At 42.1% G+C, this 25,876-nt stretch overlaps 1 protein-coding gene across 1 annotated transcript in view; it reads left to right on the forward strand.

The window, feature by feature from the left end:
- The window catches only part of LOC101864366 (hornerin), a gene marked incomplete in the record, with an annotated part of 29,950 nt that extends 6,088 nt beyond the window's left edge, over positions 1–23,862 (forward strand). Inside the window, 7 exon segments of the mRNA XM_005091904.3 lie at positions 3,758–3,823; positions 11,011–11,149; positions 16,405–16,553; positions 17,548–17,797; positions 18,582–18,708; positions 19,525–20,497; positions 21,332–23,862. Of these exon segments, the coding sequence (XP_005091961.2) occupies positions 3,758–3,823; positions 11,011–11,149; positions 16,405–16,553; positions 17,548–17,797; positions 18,582–18,708; positions 19,525–20,497; positions 21,332–23,805 (4,178 nt within the window).
- Between the last annotated feature and the right edge of the window lie 2,014 nt (positions 23,863–25,876).

A 25,876-nucleotide genomic window follows, 5' to 3' on the forward strand; every position in this document is an offset into this window, starting at 1 on the left:
CCCCCCTTTTTTTTTTAAGATGTCCTTTGACTGCTGGTTACCTTAGAAAGAACTTGTATTGCTGTTCTCTTTATATTGATTCATTCTCTTTTCATAAAGGAAACTCAGTTTGACAAATATGTGTCACTCATTGCGTCACTTTTCGCCAGATTCTGTTACTTTTAGTAGCGTGACTCAGCAGCTCAAGGGAGCTCCTCGGCTCGGGGTCACGGGTTTCATGATTCTTGAAGCGACTTTTCCAGTGTCGATTAAGAAGTTCGCATTTTTGTCTACGTTTGAAACGTTATGACTTCTTCACCATCCCACGCTGCAAACCTTTAGACTGATTTACTAAAAGCTCAATGTGTTGAGTTTTATTCTGTGTTGTCCTATTTTTGTTACATACTTATGAATAAATGATTGTTTATTTAAAAACGGCGCAACAGATCCTTCCAAATCTGTGTTAAACCGACTACGAATATCATGTGTAAATACCTGGGTAGAGATAAACTTCTTGTATGGAATACAAATAATGACAGCTAACACATTTATTCTTAGTTTTTGTGTCGGAAATAGTAAATTCAATAGCCTGAGAGTCCTTGAAAACTGAAAATTTACATATTTTGTGCCTTTAGTCAACAACTTTTTTTCAGTAAAATTCACATGGAAATGTGTTTTGATATGGAACAAGGCTGCCAAAATGTACCGATTTTTCCAGTAGTTACCGATTTTGGGTCTGTTCTACCGCCATCGATAAAGGTGTCAAAACTACTGGATTTGCGGTGGGTGCAGAAAGAAGATGAAAAAAAACCCCCTCCGTTCTGCAGTGCGTCCAATCTTCCTTGTTCTTGCGGAAGTCCATACATTCTGAAAATTCCGTACTTGCTGCATCATCATATCAACTCCATGCGTTAGAGAGGGAGGGAGCAGCACTTGCCTATGGAACTTGTCGAATATTTACGGCAACTCTCAGGCGACTCTTGGCAATAAATTGTATTAGAAACTGCCAGAGATTGCGCATTTCATACACTCGACCATTGTCTATTTGTGCCGTTCGGTCTGCAATAGTTTTTTTTCTATCTTCGGGTTTTTGCTGCGGCTGGAAAATTTGTGCATTTAATTCTTTTATCTAGAAAACAGAATTGTAAATGTGGAAAGAAAATCGCTATTAATGTAAAACATTCTCAAATCTGTCTTGGTCTAGAGAATTGGTCAGTACCAAATGAGGATTCTACGCTGGGGAACTGCGGGAATTACCCGGGAATCTGAAGAGAAAAAAAATCGCAGAGACTCGAGAAAATGCACAAAGTCCTCGAAACCAAATCTGAAAAGGCCACTGACTTCATATTTTATTTACCGGTCGTGTTTGTGATACATATTACGTTTGGCCTTTCCCAGTAAGAGAGTACGTTTCATGCGGATAAGCGGCAACGGCGGAAGTGTAGGTGGTGTAGTACTGAGACTACATAGGGAAAATCAAAATCTACTTTCCCTTTCGTTACGGCTATGAATTTTCCAATGATAGTTTGTTAACGTTAGATTTACAGTTAACATAAATTTGTGACATGTCGTTGTGCATAAAAACACAGTGTCGCCGTACAAATTAAATCGATATTCTCACTGCTGTTGTTAAAATGACAACAACAAAAAAAAAGGAAAGGAAGACAAGGATCCTTCGATTTCTAGATTGTTATGCCCGTCATTGTGAACGGTCCGTGAATTTGTGCGCGTTCGCCTCGTGTGAGTTCGGCGTGAGTAAGGGACCGGCGGCAGTTGTTGGGGTAACCAAAGTTCATTCAAAGTAGGAGTGTTGCAGGGCTTCAGAATTGAGGAGATGTGTTTGACACAATAAAGTCTACGGCAGCAGGATAAGGCAGCGACGCAAGAAACTGATGCTAAAATAAAAACAATAAGTGGAAGTGGTTGTCAATGACAAATTGAATAGTGGCCATGCGGAAATGCCATTTTCAACCCTCGGAAAACTCCATGTTGGATGCCTATGCATCATGATGGCATGTTGCTGATTTTAAAAATAAAAACTGGTTCTATGATTTAACATTTGTTTAAAAAGTCCATGATGCAGTGATTGCCAGGTTTTCAGCATCACTACATCCCACACTCTCACAGTCCTTCCAGCTCCTGGTCTCAGTACACGCTCTCTTCTATTGTCACTTTTTGCTCTGCCATGAGCCTAACTATAAAGGTTTTATAAATAAATTTTGTCTTGCATGCTTTTTAAAATCAGTGATTGCTGAAACCAGACATGGTCTTGGCCGTTAATTTTCTTCTTGCCTCTCCTCAGGCCCAGATCAGGATTCATTTCATTGTATTTTTAGGGAAAAACTGGTTAAAATTGTCTGTCATACCTAAGTCACCACCAGGACTTATCAATGTCCTATGCTAATGTTAGAAAATGTGTTTTGATATAGTTTCTATTGGTATGGGCTACGGGTTTTGAAGTTAGTTAGGCAGTCACCCAGCACTCAATTCCAGATTCAACACTGAATGATGGGTGCCTTGAACGATTGTCCAGAAATGCTTGAAAACAAACAAACAAACAAACAGCAAAAAATGAAACAAAAAAACCCACTTCATTTCATACACTCTGTAGTTCATCATAACTTGTGCACTCCCAAACACCCCTTTCCCCTCCCCACATTCATAAACACACGCGAGAGCATGCGTGCGTGCACACACACACACCCACACACACACACACACACACACACACACACACACACACACACACACACACAAGCACACACGCACATGTGCATGCACAGACAAGTTTTAAAAAATATAATTACCCAATATCACAAAAGTAAGCGCGTTCAATGGGGCAACGGTCGTCTTTTTTTCCCCGTCATTGTCTGTGTACTACCTGATTTTGGGCGAAAATACTTGAAACTGACCCTAAATTTACCTGAAATGGGAACTTTGAGGTAGGCAGCCCTGTATGGAAAGGAAAGGTGTTGAGCCAAAAAACGAAAATTCGATAAAAATTGGCATACCGGAGGAAAAATGCCCATTTTTTAATTTCATTATTTTGACGAGTTCCTGATTCCACCATGCTGCCTCACATATGTAGTTTTTGGTGTCATCTTTTTTAAGCTTGTTCATTTGTCTTGCTTTCGATGAAAAATGTATCCATCTTTATTAGAAGTTGATATTTTGGACTGAAGAAGGTGGGAGTCACTTGTTTTCAGAAGTAAAATAGGGAAAAATGGCCACCAAAGTTTGAGAGTCTGTGGACCTGTACATTTATATTTTATGGGCCGTTGATCGACTTTTTTCAGTAAAAGCCACTCAGCAAATTGTTTTTAAATGGACATTTAAGGTGTTGAGTGAAAAAATGAAACTTCGACAAAAGTTGCCAAACGGGAAGAAAATGCCTTCGATTTCAGTATTTTGACGAACGCCTAATTTCTCATATTATATGGTCACTATGCATCACACATAATAGAGCCTGTGATGTTGTGTGTTTAAAGAAAAGGTTTGTGTCTCCTCCTCTGTGCAAGTCTTTACACGATATTGATAATAATACAGCTAAGTATAGTCATATTTTCATAATGGTACATACAGCTAAGTATAGTCATATTTTCATAATGATACATACAGCTAAGTATAGTCATATTTTCATAATGATACATACAGCTAAGTATAGTCATATTTTCATAATGATACAGCTAAGTATAGTCATATTTTCATAATGATACAGCTAAGTATAGTCATATTTTCATAATGATACGGCTTAGTATTTTACTGTCTTCTGTTTCAGGGAGACTGGCTTTTGATTTTCACCCAAGTGAAGCAGAGAAACTCCAGCAGTTAGTGCAGCAGAAAGGTATCGTCAGTCGTACTGTCAGATCAGGGAAATTTGGGGACGTTTAAAAAAAAAAAACTTTTTTATTGGCTATGTATGTGCTGGACTAAGTACAATCATGTGATTTCAATTGTCTCAAAAACTTGTCATGTCTGTCCAATGTTGATTCTTGCATTTAACGTTAAGGGAATATGCTGTTGAGATTTCTATCTCGAAATGAGGACCTTTCGTACTTGGCTTTACATTGAGCTTACACTTTTGGTGGGATAGAAATTGAGAAAAAGAGATTGGAAACTCACATTTATTACAGTCCGTAGCCGATAGAGGCTAATAATGGTCGCAAAATAACGAAGATTCATGAATTGAGAAGTTTATTACTGAATTAATTGTACACCAATCTTCTTCAAATTTTGTGAAGATATAAAACAAACTAAGATCTAATTTCATACAAGGATTTTCAATTAAAGCAATTTCTCAGATTTTATGGCCTCTACACTTTAGTGTACTCACTGTAATGACAATTTAAGGGGGAAAGGTTATTAAAAAACATTTTTCTTAAAAAGTACTTTACAGATCAAATTTTCCTGTTGTATGAATTTGCACATCTTAATAGACCTGTGTACAAAGTTTCATCCAATTTGGATTACAAATAATTGAGTTATACGAATCTGTGGAAAAAATTTGCAAAATGAGAAAAATCACAAAAAACGACCAAAAAAGTGATATTCACTCACAACTCACAATTTCTGAATATTTTGTTCCCAAAGCGTGGTATCGATTCCGGAAATGCAAAAAGCAGAAAATGAACTAAACAGTGATACCAAACACCTTGAGGAAGGATGCAATGTGTTGTTTGAATTATGACGTCGCTTGGTTCAGTTTATGAGTTGTTTTTCCACAAAACACACGAGGAAAGACCTATACCTACATATTTCAAGGGCAACTTATGTCTGGAAGAGAACTTTCTTTAGTATAACTGATCATATGACAAAGTGTAGAAATGGTAGAACAATCGAAATTCATCAAAACTGAAAATTCGATGAAAAATCGATTTTTGATCTGGTTTCCCACCTGCATATTCCCTTAAAATAGCAATGCCAATCGGGCTTTCCCGCGAGGCGAAAATTTGGTCCCCGTTTACGGGTGATTTTGCGGACCCGGCCGAAGCGTAGGTGACTAACTTTGTCAACCTCGGTCTGCTCTATTTCCGAACCAATCCGAATGAAACTCGGCTACCAATCAGAAAATAGGGCAAACTAATGATATGTGGACGTTGAAGTTCGTACACATAAATTAACCTATACTTTTGGTGTCGGGAACACTTTCGTATCGTGTACACCGAAAACTATAAGGAGTTTGAATTTCAACGCCCAGATGGTAATAGATCTATCTATCCTCTATAGTGTGCTCAAATTTGAGAGTTCTGTGTCAAGTAGTTGTTTAGACCCGATCGTAAATCTACGACTACCCCCCTATCCAAAGCGGCTTCGCACGGAGACCGGCCATTTTCCCCTCACTCCCGTGGCAAATGTCTGTGACCTACAAATCCCCGCATGACTATTCCGGGCCCGTTCATTGGTCACTTGAAATAGGGCAATGGCGGGCGCGCGCATCCGGTTGTTTTTCTCTCTATTCCCCTGTAACATCGCAATGGGGGTATTCCGAGGCGAGGTTATCTCGTCTCGGGGTGTTCGCGTCTCAACGGGGAAAAAGAATTTTTAATTGTACGGCATGCTAGATTGAATTAACTTATCTTTTACGGTTGGCATGGTCTAAAGTCATCATAAAAAGCTTTGCAATTATTTAGTCACGCTGCTGACATATATTCTTAAAGATCCCATGTTGTGATACGATGCTATAAATAAAATGGACTCATCCTGACACCCCTTTTTCGCAAAATCGTAATATGTACACCACAATTTTAATTATAACAAAATAACTACGAAATTGGTAGTAAATCTGACTGCAGAAATGATTTCTACACTCAAAAACACATCGGGTAGCCAAGTTTCTCTCGAACACTCGGATTAGTTACCGAGATATCGTTGATTTTCTTACAGAATCTGCTACTGCGTGGTCCACTTTTTAGGAGTATTTTCCTATATGTGGGTCATCCATATTTTGCCGACCTTTACAACCCCATAACTTTTTTATTTATGAACCGTTTCTCAAAATTCAAGAAGCATGATTATTAGAATTGAAAATTCTTTCTTAGGTACCAAAAAAAAGGGGGCAAAAGTGAAAATTTAAATTTTCATTGGCATTGCTACTTAAAAGGAAAAATGTTGCAATTTTTCTGTTTTTTGGCAGTTGCTTCTGCTCATGTCTACGCACTTACGAATTATAAAGCTTTCTTTTATCGGCAGCCATTTTTATCCCAGGATTTAGGGTTGTTTTTGTTTTTTTCTTTCTTTCAGTTTTACTGTTTATTCTTTGTTTGCCATGAGGGGAGAATTATTCTGTGTATAGAAAGTATTCTTGCCTGGAATATGAGTAACGACTGTCGTTCCCTCTGCCTTTACGCCTGGAGAGTTGGTCGAATCGTTGGTTTGGGGCGAGCTGTTGGCGGAGGCTACAGTGTAGTCTTGTTTCTTTTACTTCCTTTTCAGTTTTGTTACTGTCCCAAACTACCTCTTGGAGAAATGTGGCCACTATTGTGTTGATTTACAGAACTGCTGTGGACTTGCGACTCTGTCCGGTTACTGGAGCCCCTCTTTTCATCTATTACTTCTTTTTGTGTAGATCTGTCAGTGGTGTTCCAAACTGGGACCCACCCCCTGGGACGGTGCTACTGACTGAAGTGTCTTTAGGCCAGTCCCAAAGGGGGGATATTTATACGTTCTTATGTATAGTAGAATTGGAAATGGGCTGATTCATCAATGACATGCTAATAACTGCCTCAACTGCAACAGGGAACTGCTGCTTTTTCTTTCTTATACTTACTATTGTCGTTTTCTTCTTTTGTATGTTTGTCACACTCTTGTGACTCACTATTTCCGGGGTGCCTTGATGGTCTAAGCAGACTTTGTGCTGTTGAAGCAGACTTTGTGCTGTTGAAGCTAGAGAGGTAAGCAGAGTAAGCCTGATTCCCTGTAAGGACTTCTCTGTTGACACCCACCCCTTGGCGCTCATATGACCTTATGCAGTTGCGAGCGCCGTAAAAACTCTACTAAAAACTTTAAAAAATAACTGGGGCCGTGTTAAAGCGTTTCCAGGATCTCATTTCTTCCAACTGGTCTGTTTCTAGAGCAGTGATTTAAAATCTTGTTAGAGATTCTGAACTTCACAAATTTCACATACATTTATATGTGCATTCACAGAAGCTGAGAACCGTTCAAATGCAGTGAATGGAATGGACACTCTCACATGCGATGTGTGTTTGTGTGTGTGTCTTTCCTCCGCACAGAGCCTGAGATCTAACTCTCCATCCCTCCTGGGATTCGAGTGAATCCAGGTTACAAATCACTGTTCAAAAGTAGTTTTTTGAAGGCTGTTTTTTCTGTGTGCAAAAACTTCATATTTGAACTGAGCTTTTTATCACCCATCTTGTCATATTGTGTGGAGAAACTTGATGAGCTTTTCATCGTTCATTTTGTCACAGAATAAGAGATATTCTCAGCTTCTCACGTGTTGTTTCATGGCATTAAAATTTATGTCTCTGAGTTTTGTGCAAGATTTAGAAGCTGTACAAGGACCACTTTGGTGGTGAAAAGGAAAACGTCCCTTTTGCTGACAACTGAAGCAAGTTCAATCATGCCTCCATGTTTTTGATAGACGTTAAATTCTGTATACTATGGTGTTTCATCTCTTCTTTTTTAAATTTACCCTTTCCATACGTCGTGTTCTACTATCGTATCCATACGGCGAAGGGAACTCTGTGCCCCCACTTTCCAAAGAGGAAATTTACTCGTTTATCCGTTCTGTACGCTTTGCATAGCAGTCTGTCAAAAGGATTTTTTGAGAAGTACTGAAAGTTTCAAAGAGATCTTCGTACTAGAAGCATTCGGATAGGGCTAAAGAGTACTCTCCTGTTCATCTCTCGCTTTTTCATTTGTTTCTGTCCCAAGATTACCCCTTTTCTTTTTTCTTTTATAGTTCAACTGACTGATTTTGCTTCCTAAGTTTTCTTCTTGCAAATATGAAACAGTTCTTGTTTCTCTCCAATCTTTCTTTCTTTGTTGATAAGTGTGACTCATAGTCTAAAGATAATTAATCTTGTATCAGTATTTTTACATGTGTATATCTCCACACTTCTGTTTTTCAGTTCCAACTTGAACTCATTCTTCTTTACTGGGTCTTTCAGAAGGCTCACTTCATACTTTAGACGATTTCCAGTTGTGACTTGTGCATATCTTCTCAGTTTTAGTTTCATCTTTCCAAGGATCAAATGGTGGTCTGGTGCGACGTCTGCTCCTCGTAAGACTCGGACGTCCTCCAGTGAGCGTCTAAACTTTCGGGAGATGCAAAAGTGGTCAATCTAGTTTTCCGTTGTTCCGTCCGGGGAGACCCAAATGGCCTTGTGAATCCTTTTGTGTGGGAAGATTGTACCTCCAATGACCAGGTTGTTGAATGTACAGAAGTTTTGGAACCTTTCTCCGTTGTCATTTGCCTCTCCACACACACTGGGATTCTTCCCACGAAGCTCTAGGAGTTTGCGGATGTCTGGCAGACACTGTAGTGTGGTGTGCTGCTCGTTTTCTCCCCGCTCTGGTGTTCATTCTCCACTCTATTCCTTAACATTTTCACAGTGGAGAGGATATATTGTTTGTCCACTTTGCCCACTCCTGTCTCTTTTTCGGTCATCATTACACCCATGTATACCTACCCTTGGTGAATTATGGCTGTTTGTATGCAGACTTCATGTCAGGTTTGAACGAGAAGCAACTGTTGCAGGAACTATGTTGCAAGTGTTACGAAGACCATTGGAAATGTCTGGCTTTGCTTTTCATTTACTGAGGCACCGATTTATAAGTTAAGAAGGTGATTACACTTTTTATACCAGAATTGTGTTTGACCTCGTATTAAGTGATCTTGTGCAGATCCAGGAGTTACATTTTGAAGGAGCTGCATTTTTTCTGTGAGGTGGTAGAGGTCATGAATGTACCCCTTTTTTTTCCTTTTGGTTGGCGGTGTTTTCCGTGTGATGTTGCTCCCTCCTGTATTTAATTCATAGTGCTGTCTTCTTGATTTGTTTACTGGAGGAATGTGGCTGTTGTTTTTAAACTCACTGAGGCCACATCGCCTCACTACCCAACAACCCAAATTCTTATTGTATCTTATGTCAAGTGTTAACACAATATTCGGAAAAGATCAGGGATCCTTATTCCTGACTCTGTTCCAAGTTTGTTCATTGAAATTTCACATTTCCAGGATGTATATGTTTTCCCCTGTAATTAATTATTGTCGACTCCTCTGAGCAGATGCTGTACATTTTGACTTGTGTGGAGGGGTATATGTTTATGTAGGTCTTCCCCTGTTTCTTTTTCCTCTTCATTACACAGCGTTGGGTCAGGTGCGGTGTAGCAGTAGCATGTCCACTTTTGATTACAGAGGTACTGCGTTCAAGTCCATTTGTCAATAAGGTTTATGGTGTCAAGGGGACTTCCTTTTCTTCAAAATGGCCACATGATGTAGGAACAGGTTCCCAGTTCCACATATGTTGCCATTTTGTACTTTCTAAGGTCAAGTCGTAAACACAAGTGATGCTCACCAGTTCCTCATTCTGTGACGTCCAGCTGACTCATCATAAAGATTGTAATTTTTTATTTCTTAATCAGTTTTGCTTCTTCTCAAACCGACAAGATGTTGCGGGATCACCCGATCTGTTCCCTCTTTCTTGTGTGACTGTTGTGCATAAAACGTGTCCCTACTAAACACTGCCAATGAAATTTCTCACTTTTTTCACTGATTTTGTCAAGCCTATCATCCTGTTCCCTTTTATTTTGGTGATGGGAATTGGACTTGATTGTTGTTATACATTTCTGTGAATTTTTTTTTTCCCTACCTTTGTCTTGTCTCTTTTCTGACCTGCAGAAGGTTAGTGGGCTGGGCGTTGCCATTTACAACCAGAACTGTTCTTACAACCACCTGTCCAAGATTCACCTGTACAAACGGCCACTTCCCCACATCTTGTGGGGCTTTTAAAATACAATACTGTCCGAGATGACCACTTTTCTCATCCACTATTGGTGATCTTCTTGGACAGGTTCAGCTGTATTTATTTTTTAAAGCGATTCGTTTGTCCTGGTCTGTTTCTAGCAAAATGCTTCTGGTTGTGAAGCTGTGCTGTTCATGCTATTCACTAGACTGACTACCCACTCTTATATTAAGTCTGGCTAAACAGGATCAAGTCAACTGGTATGGTTACTTCTCTCTTCTCTCTTTAGGCATCAACTTGTCTGTCCGAAAGGAAGGAACGGTGTAGCGGAGGTGTTCTTGGCATGCATTCACTGATGGAGGCTAGTTTGTGAAAACATTCTGTATTTTTGTAATTTTCATCTACAGACTTATGATGACCTTATGCAGTTGCAAGCACCGGAAAACTTTTATCAAACTAGAAAAAAGAAACACGTCTGTAGACCTTTCCCCTCTCATCAGGGTGAACCACATGCTCTTCATCTCATATTTTCCTGCGGCACCTCCATACACGATATTGTATCCAGTGGTTTTGCTTTTCTTCACTTGTCATTACTTACTTTCTCAAGGTGCTGCTCACAATACTCAGGCCAGTCCTGCTTCACCCCAGCATGTCTTATTATGTGTCCTATAAAAGCCCAAATACCTTCTTTCGTACTGTTCCTAAAGCAAATTGATACGTTGGACTTTAAAGGGTACGGTTGTAAACTTTATCCTCGGTATTGTTGGCTGTCAGTTTCAGGATCTCCAGGTCTTCTTTATTTATTTTTCATTATGCTAATAAGAAGGATTCGCAAGAAATGAACCCCCCCAAAGAAAATTCCTGCAAAAACAACAAAAACTCCTGGATAGAGGGTGATGAAACCGTCCAGTGGTTTGGTTCATCCAAGTGTTTATAGGTCTCTCTCTTTCTTTTTCTTTTTTGCTTGTACACTTTGCAGCCTATACCTCGTCATAAGCACATGATCGTAATGGCAAAAGATCAGTGCTGGGGACACAAAAGTTTGTGGCACTACCATAATGAGACACTGCATCCCTACCTTCCACCCTCCATGATTTGCTGCTTGTTTCAGAGAGGAAGTCGGAGAACTCTAAGCAGAAAATTGCCATAATCCACCGCATCCCGTGCTCGATGGGCAGGAAGATGCTCTCACCTCTCTTCCCGTATTCTGTGGGGATCAAAATTCCAGAGCAAAAGGCTTTGTACAATGGGTAAGTACTCAAGTGACCACCCAGTGGGTCCACTATTCAACAGTTCACACCAAGTGACCACCCAGTTGGTCCACTACTCAACAGTTCACACCAAGTGACCCCCCTATTGGTCAACTACTCAACAATCCACATCAAGTGACCCCCCTAATTGGTCAACTACTCAACAATCCACACCAAGTGACCATATCACCTAATTGATCCAGTACACCGCAGTCCTCACAGATGTGTGTGAGGCCCAGAGATTCAGTTCTTGCTCAAGTTAAACAGAACTGTCAGTGTTTTGAGCTCCCCAGCTCAAAGATGCATATATGACGGGCCATACACTTATTATACATGTTTTAAAAATTGCTTAATTTTAAGGGGAAGCAGAATTGCATGTGTCATGAGAAAAAACATTTGACAAACCCAGTAGGTGCTTGCTTGGCAAACTGTTGTCATGATAGTTGATACTCAAATAGTGAAGGTTGTTTTGACTGCAATCATTTTCAAAACTAAACTCTGGAATCAGGTGCTTGTCAAAATTTTGAAATTGAAGAAACCGACAATTTTGTGTCCATCTTGCGATTTGTGTTGATTTTTTGTTGTTTTGGTGTAACACTTTTTAATGTTTATTGCGTACAGTGTACATGTTTCTGGGTTGATTTTACCGGAAAACATTGATCAAAGGAACGCCCCCCAAAAAATGTAGATTTGCAGTTGCTTTAGAATTCACCAAACTTTGGCGGCTATTTTGTTGCTAATTTTACCTCTGACATCAGGTAACACCACCTTCTATCGTAAATATTTCGACCTCCTTTTAGGATAGACTGGCTTTTTTTTTTTTCACTACAAGCAAAACAAACAAGCATTAAGATGACACCCGGTACTACAACAATCCACATGCCCCAAAATTGACAAACGCCTGATTTCACCATGATGCCTGACTTGTCATAACCATACTGTCCAAGAGGACCTCCTGTCAAAGATGACCACTTTTCTTCTCGACACCAAGTGGTTGCCTTGGACAGGTTTGACTGTGTTTGATTTATGGAGTTTGTGCTGTTTGGTTGGAGAATGGTGATGGGTGTTGTGAGGTGGGCCTACGGCTTAGAAGTAAGCCTCTATATCATTAGATTTATCCTTGAACCGACAACCCCTGTCCTTGACACCCCAGGGAAGGAGACTATTCATGGCTTTATTACGAAATTTTAAGCCTGAATATGAATAGTTTTTTTGTTGATTACTAAATTATATCATGCTGATGGGTGGGCAGCCTTGTACCACATATGTTGAGGCAGTTGTACGTTGTACACAAGGGTATAAGTAGCGTCCACACGTGTCTAACGGATTGGTCAGGTTGTTAGTCAAGGCACCACAACAATACAGGTATAGCAACTGTCCCGAATTTCCCAGGACGGTCGAGGATTCGACAATCTTGGAATTTGAGAGCCTTGTCACATACACAATAAGCTACCAAAACCAGTCCCAGTTGATGCAGTTTTGTTTGTCGTTATACGATCTGATTTGATTAGGTTGAATGTCCATTGTGATTGGGTTTAGAAAAGGTTGGCAAGCCTGCTTCAAGGAAGCGATGAATTCTGAAACTTCCCTTCTTCACTCGGCAGACATCTGTGTGAAGTTATTAGGCCTTGCACAAAAGAAAACAAATTTCTGTCTACAGGTGAGTGGGTGGTGGGTATTTTTAGGTGGGTGTTTCCAACTTTCCACTGAGATATTGTTGGACAGAAAGGTTCAAAACGTTCTAAATAAGCACTTTCAATCCATGATGATCAAGATGCTAGTTGTCCCAGTTGTGTTAGTGCTGGCTCTCCTGTACTTTGTTGCCAATGTCTTAAAATCTCAGTCTCTGTTCTAGAACCATATGGTAACATTGACTGCCACCGTGCCGCCCCCCCCACCCCCCCTCAAGTCAGATTTTTGTCGATTGTCAATTTACCTTTCCCAAGTTCAATGAGGATATTTGGGTAGACACAAGTTGAATGTCCAACTTCTCTCTCGTTTCTGTCATTTTCTTTTTCTCTTTTGCGGTATGTTCAATTGTGGATCAGTTGGCAGGTTCCCCTATTGTAGAGGAAGACTACTGTGACTATGGCTACGATAGCTACTTTTTCTTTCCTCATCCTTACTATCATAATTTTTACTCTACCTCTTTTGTATGTTTGTCACTCTCTTGTGCCTTGATAGTCGAAGAAGACTTTATGCTGTTGAAGCTAGAGAGGTGAGCAGAGTAAGCTTGATTTCCCGTTTGGACTTTTCTGTCGACTTCCACCCCTTGACGCTCGTATGACGTTATGCAGTTGTGAGCGCCGTAGAACCTTACTTAACAAGCAGTTGACCCTGGTTCAAATCTCTGACAGAACAGTACTACAGTACTGAATTTGTGTTATTACACCATTCAGTTTTATTGGAGATCATAGATGGGTGTCAGCTTTGAGTTTCTGCTTCTAAAATAACCATACAGTGTTGAAAGTTACATCATCCAATCCTGTTGGAGCTTTTGAGTTTTCCTTTCTTTCCTGGCTGTGTTGTAAGGGACGTTAAATCCATACCTTACATGTTGGGAGCTCAACATTTCGGCGCTAGTCATACTTGGCTGCTTGGACTGACCACAATTCAGCACAACCCGCCAACAATTTTCCTTACACCAGGAAAGGTCCTCTTTTCAGGGCTACTCAGAAAAACTTTTCCTGAGTGAGGGAAATGTCATTCTGAGAAAAAGAATTACAGAATCGAGAAGTGCCAACCATTGGATTTCCTTGTTGATTTGGAAGCCTCTATACTAGGTGCTCTGGGTTCTGCTTTGCCAGAATGCACCATTATAAGGTATTTATAGCTTCCGCCTCGGTCAAGCCTGGAACTGAAAAACTCAAGGTTTGGGATTGTCTTTTGTGAACAGACCTCGGGTCTCAGTTGTTGGCTGAAACTGAAGTTGTTTTTCGCCATGTTTGTTCTTGCATGAGGCAATGCCCTGGATAAAACTAACTCAAAAAAATTTTTCTAAAATGAATGAGGCTGCCCTTAACAGCACCAAATCTTGCTTACATCGAGGCCAAAAAAGCTCCCAACTATCTAAGGGCACCCTATGATGCTATCGATAGGGTGGAGCCATCTGCTGTGGTTTACCCCTTGTCTTCTTTTGTTCCCAAAGGCCCCATAGTTCTCAACATATGCATGCAAGGACTGCAGGCATTTTGGCACAGTGTTAAGGCTTTTTGCTCTCTAGAGACAAGTTGAGAGTACGATACCCACTTGGGAGAAGTCTGTTTATTTTTGTTCAGCTTTTCCGTCTTTCTTCTGAGAGTTATTGTCTCACTCAACCGCTCTTCCCTGACCAAGGGAGATGAATCAGCCGAGCCTGTAAATCACGGGTACAGAGTAATCATCTCTCATCATTTCTACAAAGACGCCTTTGCTTCCACCTCAGAATCCACCTGCTCCCAGTTGGTGGCATGAAGTGTGAAAGTATTGCTAGGTATATTTTTATGTCGCCATTTTGCTGGAATAAAGCTCCTTCCCAAAATTCTCTCTTTTTTTTTCTCTGCAAAGTGTTCTGTGCTGAAGTGGCCTTCTTGTGTTATGCTGGCAAGATGTTCTAGATTTAGAATGTAAAACATTTTATTCACAAAAAAATCTGTTGTCGTGGTGCCTTTCTTCCCCACTGACGTGACTTGTTTACACTCACAGGATCTGATTGATAATGTGAAGAGAAGCATTGGGGTTCCACCTTGCCTAGTTGAGATCCAATTTTTCTATAGACTTTAAAAAACCTATGTCAAGAAATGGGTTGAAGTACTGTAACCCTGAACATTTGTCACGGAAATCTGAGTGTTAATGGACATTTGATGCAGCGGTCCTTTGCTGTTGCTTTTTTTTTTTTTTCCTCTGTTGTTTCTGTTTGTCTGTCTTGCTTTTTCCCTGCACACGATGACCATTATCATGGCGATGTGCTTTTATTTACTCAGACGAACAAAACAATGATGTTGTGGGTCAGCCCTTTGCCTTAGTCACGAAAGACTTGAGGTGGTGTTCTGTATTCATGTGGGGAAACATTTTATCAAGCGTGTTAGTGTTGGGATGGTGTATCCCTCTCAGCCTAAGCTAACCCTGACACTGACAAGCAGAGTGAAGCTGTCCGCTTCCTAAAGAAACGAACTTGTATCAATGGAGGCATAAAACATAGTTATACATTCTCTTCTGGAATGTCAGTTTACATGTTTTTCATGTTCCTCTTTTCTGAAATCTTGCAAGTTTTTAATAGGCTCAGTGAAAGTAGAGAACAAACTTCAAGGATGATTGTCTCCATAAATGGTCTCTTTGACTTTGAACCCGCGCAAAACAAGAGTGCATTGTTTACTGGATGCATTGTTATCTCAGCTGGTGTCAACCTGGAAAAAGATGTGCATGAGCCTGGTTCAAATCCCCAACAAGGCGTTATTGTACTAAAGTTGGTTTGGGGGTTCTCAAGGTTCTCAACGCTCGCTGGTTTGTATCGGAGAACATTTTCGGCAGAGGCCTGCCGCGAGTACAATAGTACATCAGTGTTGAAAGTGTCATTGACCTGATCACTGGCTGATGCGAATGCCGAAAACTTAAAACAGTAACAAAAGCTGATGTCGTACTTGCACAGCTTGCACTGTATGCTTCCGAGGGAGTTGAGATTGTTTCAGAATGCCATCAGGACGGCTGGGATAATAATATAGATTGTAAAGCGCATAGAGCTTGCTGTTGAGCGGGGATTTGCGCTTTCCAAATGCTGTCTATTATTGTAACCAAAAGTTGCTGGAAGCTGCTTTTTTGGAGGCAAGTGATTTCCCTGTTGACAATGATGTCGACCGTCTATGCGCAAGGGATGTATCGTACACGGGACTTGTCCAGTTGTCTCTCTTATTGACGTTTTGAGAGGTGATACTTCCAGTCTCCGCTTTAATTTTTCTTGTCTTCAACAGCTTCTTCTTGGTAGTAAGCATCATTTTATCATTCCTCTTCCATTTTGACCTTAATTCTGGATTATATTCTCAAATGCAACTTTCATTAACTGTGGCTATTGTTGGATCTGAAAAGTAACTATTGCTTTCCGTCCGTGTTTTGGGATTTTTTGATCGAGTGTCTCCATCTGTCTGCTGGGATGTTTTATCACTCGGCCCACCGGGTTGGTCCTGACAAGCAGGGTTGAAGCCGACTGACTGCCTGCTAAATGATGTTGTAAATTGTGTCCGTATGGTTGTATAACATTTACAAATAAACAATTTTTGCAGACCCGTCGAGGTAGTCTTTGAAAGCGAGGCCTGGATGAATGCTGTTCTGAGCTGCTTCAGGAACCTATGCTTTCATGCTAAGAAGGACATGCAACACAAGTTTTTCCTTCTGATCAAGAACTTTGAGGTGCCAAAAGAATCACTTTCAGGTAAATTTGTGTTACGGTACAAACGCAGTGGATCGGCCTTTCAGCCCCTTTCGCCAACTAAAAAAAAATGTGAGGAAAGGGAGGCGAATGGGAAGGGACCTGAAGCGACAGAGTGTATTCACCCTCCTCCCCTCATCCTTTCCTTTTTGCTCTATGAAGCTGATGTTGCTGCTTTGGTTAAAACGATAATTTCAAATTTCACGCTGATATTGGGTTCATAGAATTAATGAACTCTGAGAAACAATTACTTTTTGCAAATATAATATTACCATTTAGAGGATAATGTTCTTAGAAATGACGATTGAGAAAAAAAACCTTATCTGAAAATGAAAGTTGTTGCATTCTGACTTCTCCTTGATAAGATTGGCCCTTATGTAAAACAAAAACATCAATTTTGAAAAATAATTCCAATACCACTATGTACTCCGTGGGAATGAGCGAGGCGAACTTACTTTATGGGCAGACCTTAGTTGACCACTTTTTTTGCATTAGGGGGGAGTGAAGCGAAAGGGATGAAAGGCGAACCCACTGTAGCACACGCAATGCATTTGTTGATTAAAAACTATTGCCAAAAAAGGGAGGTGAGGCGGATACCCCCCAAAAAAGGTGGGGAAGACGAGTCCACTGTGTTTGCACGTTTAGTGACAGTCTTTCTTTCTTTCTGTATTTCTCTTTTTTTTCTTTCTATCTTTCTTTTGTTTTTCGGGCCTCCTCTTATTGCTAAGTGTTTTTGTTTTGTTCTTGTGTCCTTGCTTAATATTTTCAAGATTACAAAATGTAAATAGTGTTCATACGCAAGATTTTTTATAAGTGTGCGTCTCCTTCTAAACTTAAAAGGTCCTGGCTAAAACGAAACCCAATATAGGCAGGGTCAAAGTAGACGGCCTGCTAATTGATATTTCTAACCTCTATCAATTGGAGTGTAAAAAATCTGTATTAAAAATAGTAATCAAAAGACTCCTTCTTAATCATTGTTTTTTTTTTTACTTTTCAGACAAAAGTGAACATGATAGAAGACCGGAAGTGCGCGGCCGTGGGTTTTCTCCTGGGTCGTCTTCACGGCCAGGGTTTGTTGGAGGTCGGTCTGCTAGTGGAGACAGGTCAAAGGACCGTCGCGATGGCACCGGTCAGCGGGACAGGTCTGGCCAGAGGAAACAAGGACAAAGCGTTTTCAGGCAGGGGGGGCTTCAGCGTGAAAGGTCGATGGAGAGAAAGGGCCGATTTGATCGTCCTCATCAGACTAGGTTGGTGCATGGAAATGTACAGACATTTTTTACCGTATGTAGTTTCGAGCACAGTAAAACTCTAAATAAACAATATTTATTTTTTATCCTTGTGATTATATCTTCTATTATATTTGTGCTTTTTACTGGTAGAACTGTTTTATGCAGACTTCTACGCAATGATCCCTCCGATATTTTACCAGCATTTGTGATTTAGTGATTAGATGCTCCTCTGAAGCATTCAGAAGACCTAATTTTTTATTCTCATGTGAGAAGAATTTTTGTATTTCAGTTTTTATGGTGGGATGTTGTATCCCCCTCAAGCTAACTTGGCCGGTATTGAAAGATTAAAAGTTTGCCATCTAATTAATGATCTAAACTGTGTTGATGGGGGGCATAAAAGACCTACATTTAAAAAAGAAATGTCAGAGCTATTGTGTTTGTTTGTCATAAATTATTGCTCTGCAAGACACATCTTGTGATCACCGTCTGTCGGAGATTAGTTTGGTATCTCAAAAGGAACGCTGCACTTGAAAAACTCATGAAAACAATACCTTTTTGTCAACTGTTCTTCCCCAAAGTCAAAGGGATATCCTCATGGATTTGTATGAGTTGGTGGTTGGTGGGCGCTCTGATGTGGTTTGCTCCTTCTTTCCTATCAAACATGTGTCGTCCTTATCTCTCCTCTATCTTATTCGTGTTTGTTACTTTCTTGTAACACTTCTAATCTTCATGGCCTATAGGACCTATTTGTGTTGCAAATGCTGTAAAACTGTTAATAAAAGAATTTGCTCGGATACTACAGTTTCAGGACTCCCGAGAAAATGAGTGAGACTGCATCGATCATGGCATCAAACTTGGAAGGGGTGCGCAACATAGCAGCAGCGAGGGAACTTGATGTGAATAACCCAGACGTGCTGCGGATATTAGAGGTGAGTTTACTTTATTGATAGAACAATGTGCTCAAGCCTACAGAAGTGCCAAGTACTCCTATAAAATTGAACCCCTAAAATTCTTCTTATTTTTTCTTACCTTTAGGCTATATAGAAGAAACTCTTTCAGATTTGCGTAAAATCCATTTTTTAATAAAAAATTCAGTTTCTTTCCGTCGTACGCGTCTTACGGTAAGTGAAATGAAAATGCATCATTTTATTTGCTTGTATTTGCAAAGCCCATATATTTGTTATGACGGACGGGTTCATCATGTAATCAGAATCTACTGGAGTTCTGGAGACTCACAATTTTTTTGCCCCCCCTCTGATTTTTTTTTTAGGAGGATTCTGAAGAAAGCACTTATTTTTTGTCAAGGACGGGTTGGCAGGTCCAAGTCTGTCATTGGACATAAGTTATATCCCTGTTTGTCTCGTCCTCTCACCCTGTTTGTCTCGTCCTCTCACTGTTTGTCTCGTCCTCTCTCCCTGTTTGTCTCGTCCTCTCACAGTTTGTCTCATCCTCTCACTGTTTGTCTCGTCCTCTCACTGTTTGTCTCGTCCTCTCACTCTGTTTGTCTTGTCCTCTCACTCTGTTTGTCTTGTCCTCTCACCCTGTTTGTCTCGTCCTCTCACCTCGTCCTCTCGCTGTTTGTCTCGTCCTCTCACACTGTTTGTCTCTTCCTCTCACTCTGTTTGTCTCGTCCTCTCACTCTGTTTGTCTCGTCCTTTCTCTCTGTTTGTCTCGTCCTTCTGTTTGTCTCGTCCTCTCTCCCTGTTTGTCTCGTCCTCTCACCATGTTTGTCTCGTCCTCCCTAGATGCAGCTCCAGCTGGAAACTCTACACAACATCACGCGGCGTCAGGCCATGGAGGCCAACAGTCTCGGGATCAGCGTCCCTCACGTGATCGCTGGCCGTGGCCTGGGCCAGGGGGCCGAGCTGGACGTGGCCCGAGAAAACGCTCTGAGACAAGGGGACTCGATGCGTTTCCTGCGAGACCAGCGGGGGCATCAGGAGGAGGTCAGAGATCGGGAAGCTTTGAGATTAAGGGAAGCACGGCAACGAGAGGAAAGTTTGGCGCAGGGGAGTGTGCAGAGACTGGAGGAGGCTCGGAGATGGAACGAGGCGAGGAACGTTGAGGAAGCGAAGAGACGAGATGAAATGCTGAGACGGGAAGAAGCCGAGAGACAGAGGGTGTTACTTCAAGAGGATGCCCTGAGACGTGAACGAGAGAAAAGACAACAGGATCTGCTCATGGCAAGCGCTCGGAAGGATTTCAGACAAGACCATCACACACCCCGACAGAGGTTTCAAGGTTCTGACTACCGAAATCAAGTGGAAGGAAGTTCCAGGCAGGACAGTAGCTTACGCGGGAACGGTCTGCTGCCTACTCCTCCAGCTAGTGGTGTAGTTCCGGCAGGGGCTGGGGCAGCCTCCAGCACTACGAAGACGTCATCCCCGTTCCTGTCTTCCAAAGCCAAACACGACTATGGCAGCAGGCAAAGGTCAACGCCCTCGTCCAGATGGACTCCCCAAAGGACAGAAGACAGTGGCCGGCGTAGCCAGAGCTCTGATAAAAAATCTGGGGTTTCCCCGGGTCCTCGACAGGGCCAGAAGGACAGGAGCAGCCAATCTAAAGATGCAGGACAAAACCAGGACAAGCCATCTCCGTTCAAACGTCGGTCAAGATGGGAAGATGTTGCGGAGCCTGGACAGCGTGCCGGGGATCCCGCGCAGAAACGGAGGAAACAGTCTCGATGGGAAACCCAAGAAGACGGCAGAAAGTCAGCAGGTATTTTGTTGGGGGTTGGGCTTTTAGTATGTGTGTGTCTGTGTTGTTTGGTTTTTTTTTCAGGGGAGAAGGTAACAACAGTTTGAAATTTGAGAGGAACACGATCATGTGCACTGCACCAAAACCAGTCCTACTTTATGTGATTTTGTTCATTGTTATGTAATCTGATGTTATGATCTTTCTTGTCTCTGTTTTTATAGTGTTGCAAGTGTTGTAAAACTTCTATCGAACCAAACCAACTTGATTTTGGTTTTGATAAAGTTAGCAAGCGTGCTTTACTCAACTGTGCAGTTGCAAACATTGCTTAACATTTATCCAACTTAAACCTTTACTCAAGTCGTGGCTTCTCATCCTGCTACCAGCTATGCTATTGAGTGTTGTTGTGTGGTATATTCTGACTTTACAAAAGGTCAGAGAAATTGTGATGAAGGGCCATTCCGTGACAATGAAAACTGCAATGACACATGGAATGCATTGATGATGATCTGCAATGACACATGGAATGCCTTGATGATGATCTGCTAAAAAAAATTCTACTGTACATCAGATCCGTTTTGTATTTGTTTTTTGTTTTTATATAATTTGTTTTTTCTTTTTTTTTAAACTTTTATTTGCCTTTTTCCTGTTATTACAGTTAGAGGCCACCTTTCTCTACAGTTGAACTAGTAACTTATTTTGATTTAATCAATATGTATCCACAGACACTTTTGTATGTATTCAAAAGTAGTGTTGAGATGTGTTGGATATGGAGTGATGCACGTAGCATGGAATGGCCTTGTAGTGTCAGTTATTTTCTTATAATTACTCACACGACTTTTTTTTGGTCTTGACCAGAGACAGCTGGGAATCCGGTTCCAGGTGGTGTGGATCCGACAAGAAATGATCAACCTTTGACCTTCGGGCGTCCGCCTCCAGCGAAGTCTGTGGAGGATGCAGTCCGTGACGACATGGAGAGGTCTTTGAAAGCATCGTCGGCGAGTAAAGGAGCGTCGCTCGCTGTGTTGAACCAGACACACAGAGGTCATCGGGCCAGCGCAGCAGCAGAGGAGGTTCTTCTGCCCGTGCAGTTCGGCAAAAATGCTGAAAAGAAAACTCCTTTTGTGTTAGCTTCAGAGAAAAATAAAAATGAAAAGCTCATGGGTAACAGAAGAGACAGTAAGGGTTGGAACCCCAACGCTGTGGATTTGGGTGAAGCTTCTAGACCTAAGTTTCACAACGTAGCAGATGGTCAGCAGCGCGATTTTCACCAGGCAGGAATGAGTCGAGGTAGGGGCGGGGTCCTAAATAGAGGAGGTCAGGGCGGGAGTCCGCTGTCGAGGGGAGCATTCAGCACCGGTGCTCAGAGGGGGCGGGGCGTCGGTCGAGGGGAGAGGAAGGATTCGTGGAGCGAGCAGGGGTCTGAGAGGTCGTGGCAGAGAGATGAGTTTGCCAGGAAGGGCGGGTTTGGTCCACAGAAAGAGCAGCAGCAGCGTCCGGATAAAGGTCGCGGTGGGAGGTTTTCCGGGCGAGGTGGTTTCGGCGCAGAGTCTGCGTTTAGGCCGCAACAAGAGGAAGAAATTCCTGAACGATCGCAGTTTGGAGGCGGTTATGAACACGAACAAGACGGACGCGGTAGAGAAGGGAGAAGCTTCTTTGGGGAGTCTGGAGGCGTTCATTCCCGCCATGCCCCGGATGAGAGTAAAAACTGGGAAAGAGATAGGAAGGCTGAGCATTTCGACCCTCATTCTTTTGCAGTACCAGAGTCGCGGCACAGTGCGAGGGATGGGCAGGTACTGGGAGGACGTAAGGTTGCCAATTTGCCAGGCCAGCTGGGTAGTCGCGGTGGTGGCGGGCAAAGAGGTAGAGGGGTTGGGAGGATTGAGTCGCAGCGAGAATTTTTCCCCAAGGAACACACGGGCTACGGTCAAGAGGAGCACTGGGACTATGATAGTGGGGTACATCCGGAGCACGGTGCAGACGCCTATTTGGATCGCGGAAGGGATGGGGGCAGAGAGGGCGAGGTGGGATGGGATGAGGAAAAAGAGGTGAGGGGAGGGTTTCCTCATCCTCGTCCTGCTCAAGGGGGAGTGGACTACGGGAAACCTTTTGGTGGAGGGGATGGGTCGTTGAGGGGGAGGGGTGGTGGACGTGGCGTTCCCGAGCCGGGCAGAGAAGGAAGTGGGCTACGGGGTAGAGGTGGTAGAGGAGGGTTTATGGGGAGAGGGGGCCAGGCCCAACAGGACAGTGGTCGTTTCCACGAAGGCAGGGGAGGGCGTTTGGATAGAGGTCGAGCTGGACTTTCTAATGTGTCTCGGGGTGGTCATTTTGAGCAAGGTGGAAGGGAGAGTTTCTCTGAGGGGAGTGGAGGGGGTCTATCTAATAGAGGAAGAGGGGGCTATTCCGATAGGGGCAGAGGGGGTGTGTCGGAGAGAGGCAAAGGTGGTCTCCCTGAGAGAGGAAGAGGAGGCTTGTCAGAGAGAGGCAGAGGAGGCGTGTCTGAAAGAGGCAGAGGTGTATTTTCTAACAGAGGGAGGGGGGCTGCACCCCCTCATGGCCAGAATGTTGTTGAGCGTGAGTGGGGCAGAAATGTTCAAAGTTCCGACCACCGATTTCAGGCTCCCGCCGGCTCCCACTCGGAGGATTATGGGTATGGTGGTGAAGATCAGCCTCAGTACGAGGAAGTGGAGGGAGAGTATGGATATAGAGAGAAGAGGGGCCCTCCGCATGAGCAACGGGGAAGTTTTGGGCATCAAGGACAGAATTTTGGGTCGGGTGGAAGTGGGGCGCATCACGGCCAGGATTATGGTTACGATGAGACGTCTTCCAGTGACCTTCATTTTCACGGGCAAGATGAACACCGGGGAGCTGCTGCGTGGCACGAGACGCCAGACCGAGGAAGAGGCAGAGGCTCTCAGCCTCCGGGCAGAGGTCGAGGTGTTGCCGCCAGCCGGCCACCTCAGGCAGGAGCAGCCAGAGGCAGGGGGAGGGGCAGACCCTCTCTCTTACAAACTCCCCCGGCAGCGTCATCGCAGGAGTACGGGGAAAAGGGCTACGGTGGTGAAGGAGACTTTGCCCAGTACGGAGGGTACGAGGGAGGCAGCTACGGCGAGCCCAGCCAGTACGAACACTCTTACGAAGGTGAAGGTCAGAAAGTTGGGGAGTACGGCAAACCGTTTGTGGCCGATCCGCCAGCGGTCCATCATCTGCGTGGCCGAGGGGTTCGAGGTCGCACCAGACCGGCCCGGGGGCGCGGCGGATCCTTCCAGGCCCCATACCCTCAATCGCAGTCTCAGCAGCATTTGCCCATGGACAGTGACATATTTTTCTAGTTGCAGTTTTGATTTTGTTTGAGGGGAGGGGGTCTATATATCTATATATATATATATATATATATATATATATATATATATATATATATATATATATATATATACATATATATATATATATATATATATATATATATATATATATATATATATATATATATATAGATAGATAGATAGATAGATATATAGATATATATATATATATATAGATAGATAGATAGATAGATAGATAGATATATATATGTATTATTGTTTTTGTTTTTTTTAAGACTGTTTAGTGCTCTTATCCTATTACTGAGAGCAATGGGTCATGACATCCCTACTGGTTTTGTGCGGTCTGCTGGTTAAGAGTAAGAGATGCAGTGGCTGTCAAAATAAGATGAAAGTAGAAGTCAAGTTTTTATTGGTCACTGTCCTATTCTCATCATTTTGACATCAAAAAGACGTTTGGTGCTGTAGGGCGGGAGAATGTGAAACAGAAAAAAATGACAATGAAGTTAAAAGAAATTTTCAAAGAAACACACCTGTTAGAACTGAAAAAAAAAATACTTGAAAAGGTGTTTTTGTAAAAACAGCTATAGAGAACTAAAACTTTACTCTTCACCTCATGGTTACTCACAATGCTGGGGCTTTTTTAAATATTTTTTTTTATTGAACTCTAAAAGTGACAGTTATGCATCACTTACTTGGTCATTAATTCAAAACAAATGAACCTATTTGGATAGTTCTTTATCTAATGAATGAACTCCTGGGGAAAGAGACCTGTTTTTGTTTTCGGCTATGATTACTAAAAACTAATTTGACATCTAAATCATCACGATGTAATCTGCCCGAGCCGCTGGCAGTGGCTCATCGGCACTGTGGATCCGACTTCGAGCCACTGGGAGTCACTTGCCAGAGATTTAAGATGTCAAGATGTAACTGTAAAAAACATAAGCACGTGATCATTTTGATCAAATCTGCATTGGGCACCTTTCAAGCCTCCTAGCCTAGCAGAAAATCCCCCACTGTGTCCTACATTTTCTTTTGATTGCCACTGACACTCATAATAATCCTTATACATAAGTCTACTTTTTTAACTCTTTAAATCCCATCGGACACTCACTAGTGACAACTTTCGCTTTATTTAGTGCTAGTCTTTTGCTTGTTTTTTTTTTTGTTGGAACTATTCCCTGAACCAAGGTTTTTTTTAGTAATGACTACGCCTTTGTTGGTTTCAGCCATTTGAAAGTTGAAGGCAAGCATTTAGGGTTATAATGAGACATACTGCACCAGGTTTAGGTGACTGTAGGAAAAAAACTCGGGGAAACGGTGGAAAAAATTCAGGGTTTAAAGAGTTCATGCCTATGTTAATGCAACAGATCAAGAAAATAATTTTGCCCAGATTTTGCCTTCAGAGAAAGGGCCCATACTCCGTATTATGTGAAACCCAAATCACCTGTATTTGGGTGGTTGGCAGGTGCTCTGGTGTGGTTTGCTCCTTCTTTCCTATCTTCCTTATCTCCGCTCCTTCTTCTTTATGTTTGTTACTCTCTTGTAACACCTCTTAATCTTCTGGCGCTCATATGACCTTATGGAGTTGCGAGCGCAGTAAAACCTCTACTAAAACAAAACAAAAAACTTCGTTATACATTTTATGACTGCTGTGTATAACTTTTTGTTTGTAAATATAATGTTGTAGGCTAGAATGTAGGATAGAGAGACAGGGGAAAAGAGGATTTTGTGAGGAAGGAGATAAAAAAGAGTGAGAACTGATGATTTTTGAGACAGGTGGAGAGTGAGATTTTCAGACAAAGAGAGACAGAGATCATAATGGAGAAATGGGGGATTTTTCTATGACGGAAAGAAAGTTGAAATGGGATTTTCTGACACAAACAGAGAGTGAGTGAGGACAGGATGTTTTCTGACAAAGAAGAGAGAGAGTGTGAAGAATTTTGTGACCCTGTGTGTGTTAATACTTTGTGAATACATTTTGGGTGAGTGATGAAAGTCGAAGTCTTAAGTTCAAAGCAACTTTGGTTTTATTTGTGCAGAGAATAAATACGTTACACTTAATCCGTATCTTTTCATT

The sequence above is a fragment of the Aplysia californica genome, unplaced genomic scaffold (genome assembly GCF_000002075.1).
Source record: "Aplysia californica isolate F4 #8 unplaced genomic scaffold, AplCal3.0 scaffold00037, whole genome shotgun sequence".
In the NCBI taxonomy this organism is placed as follows: Eukaryota; Metazoa; Mollusca; class Gastropoda; order Aplysiida; family Aplysiidae; genus Aplysia; species Aplysia californica.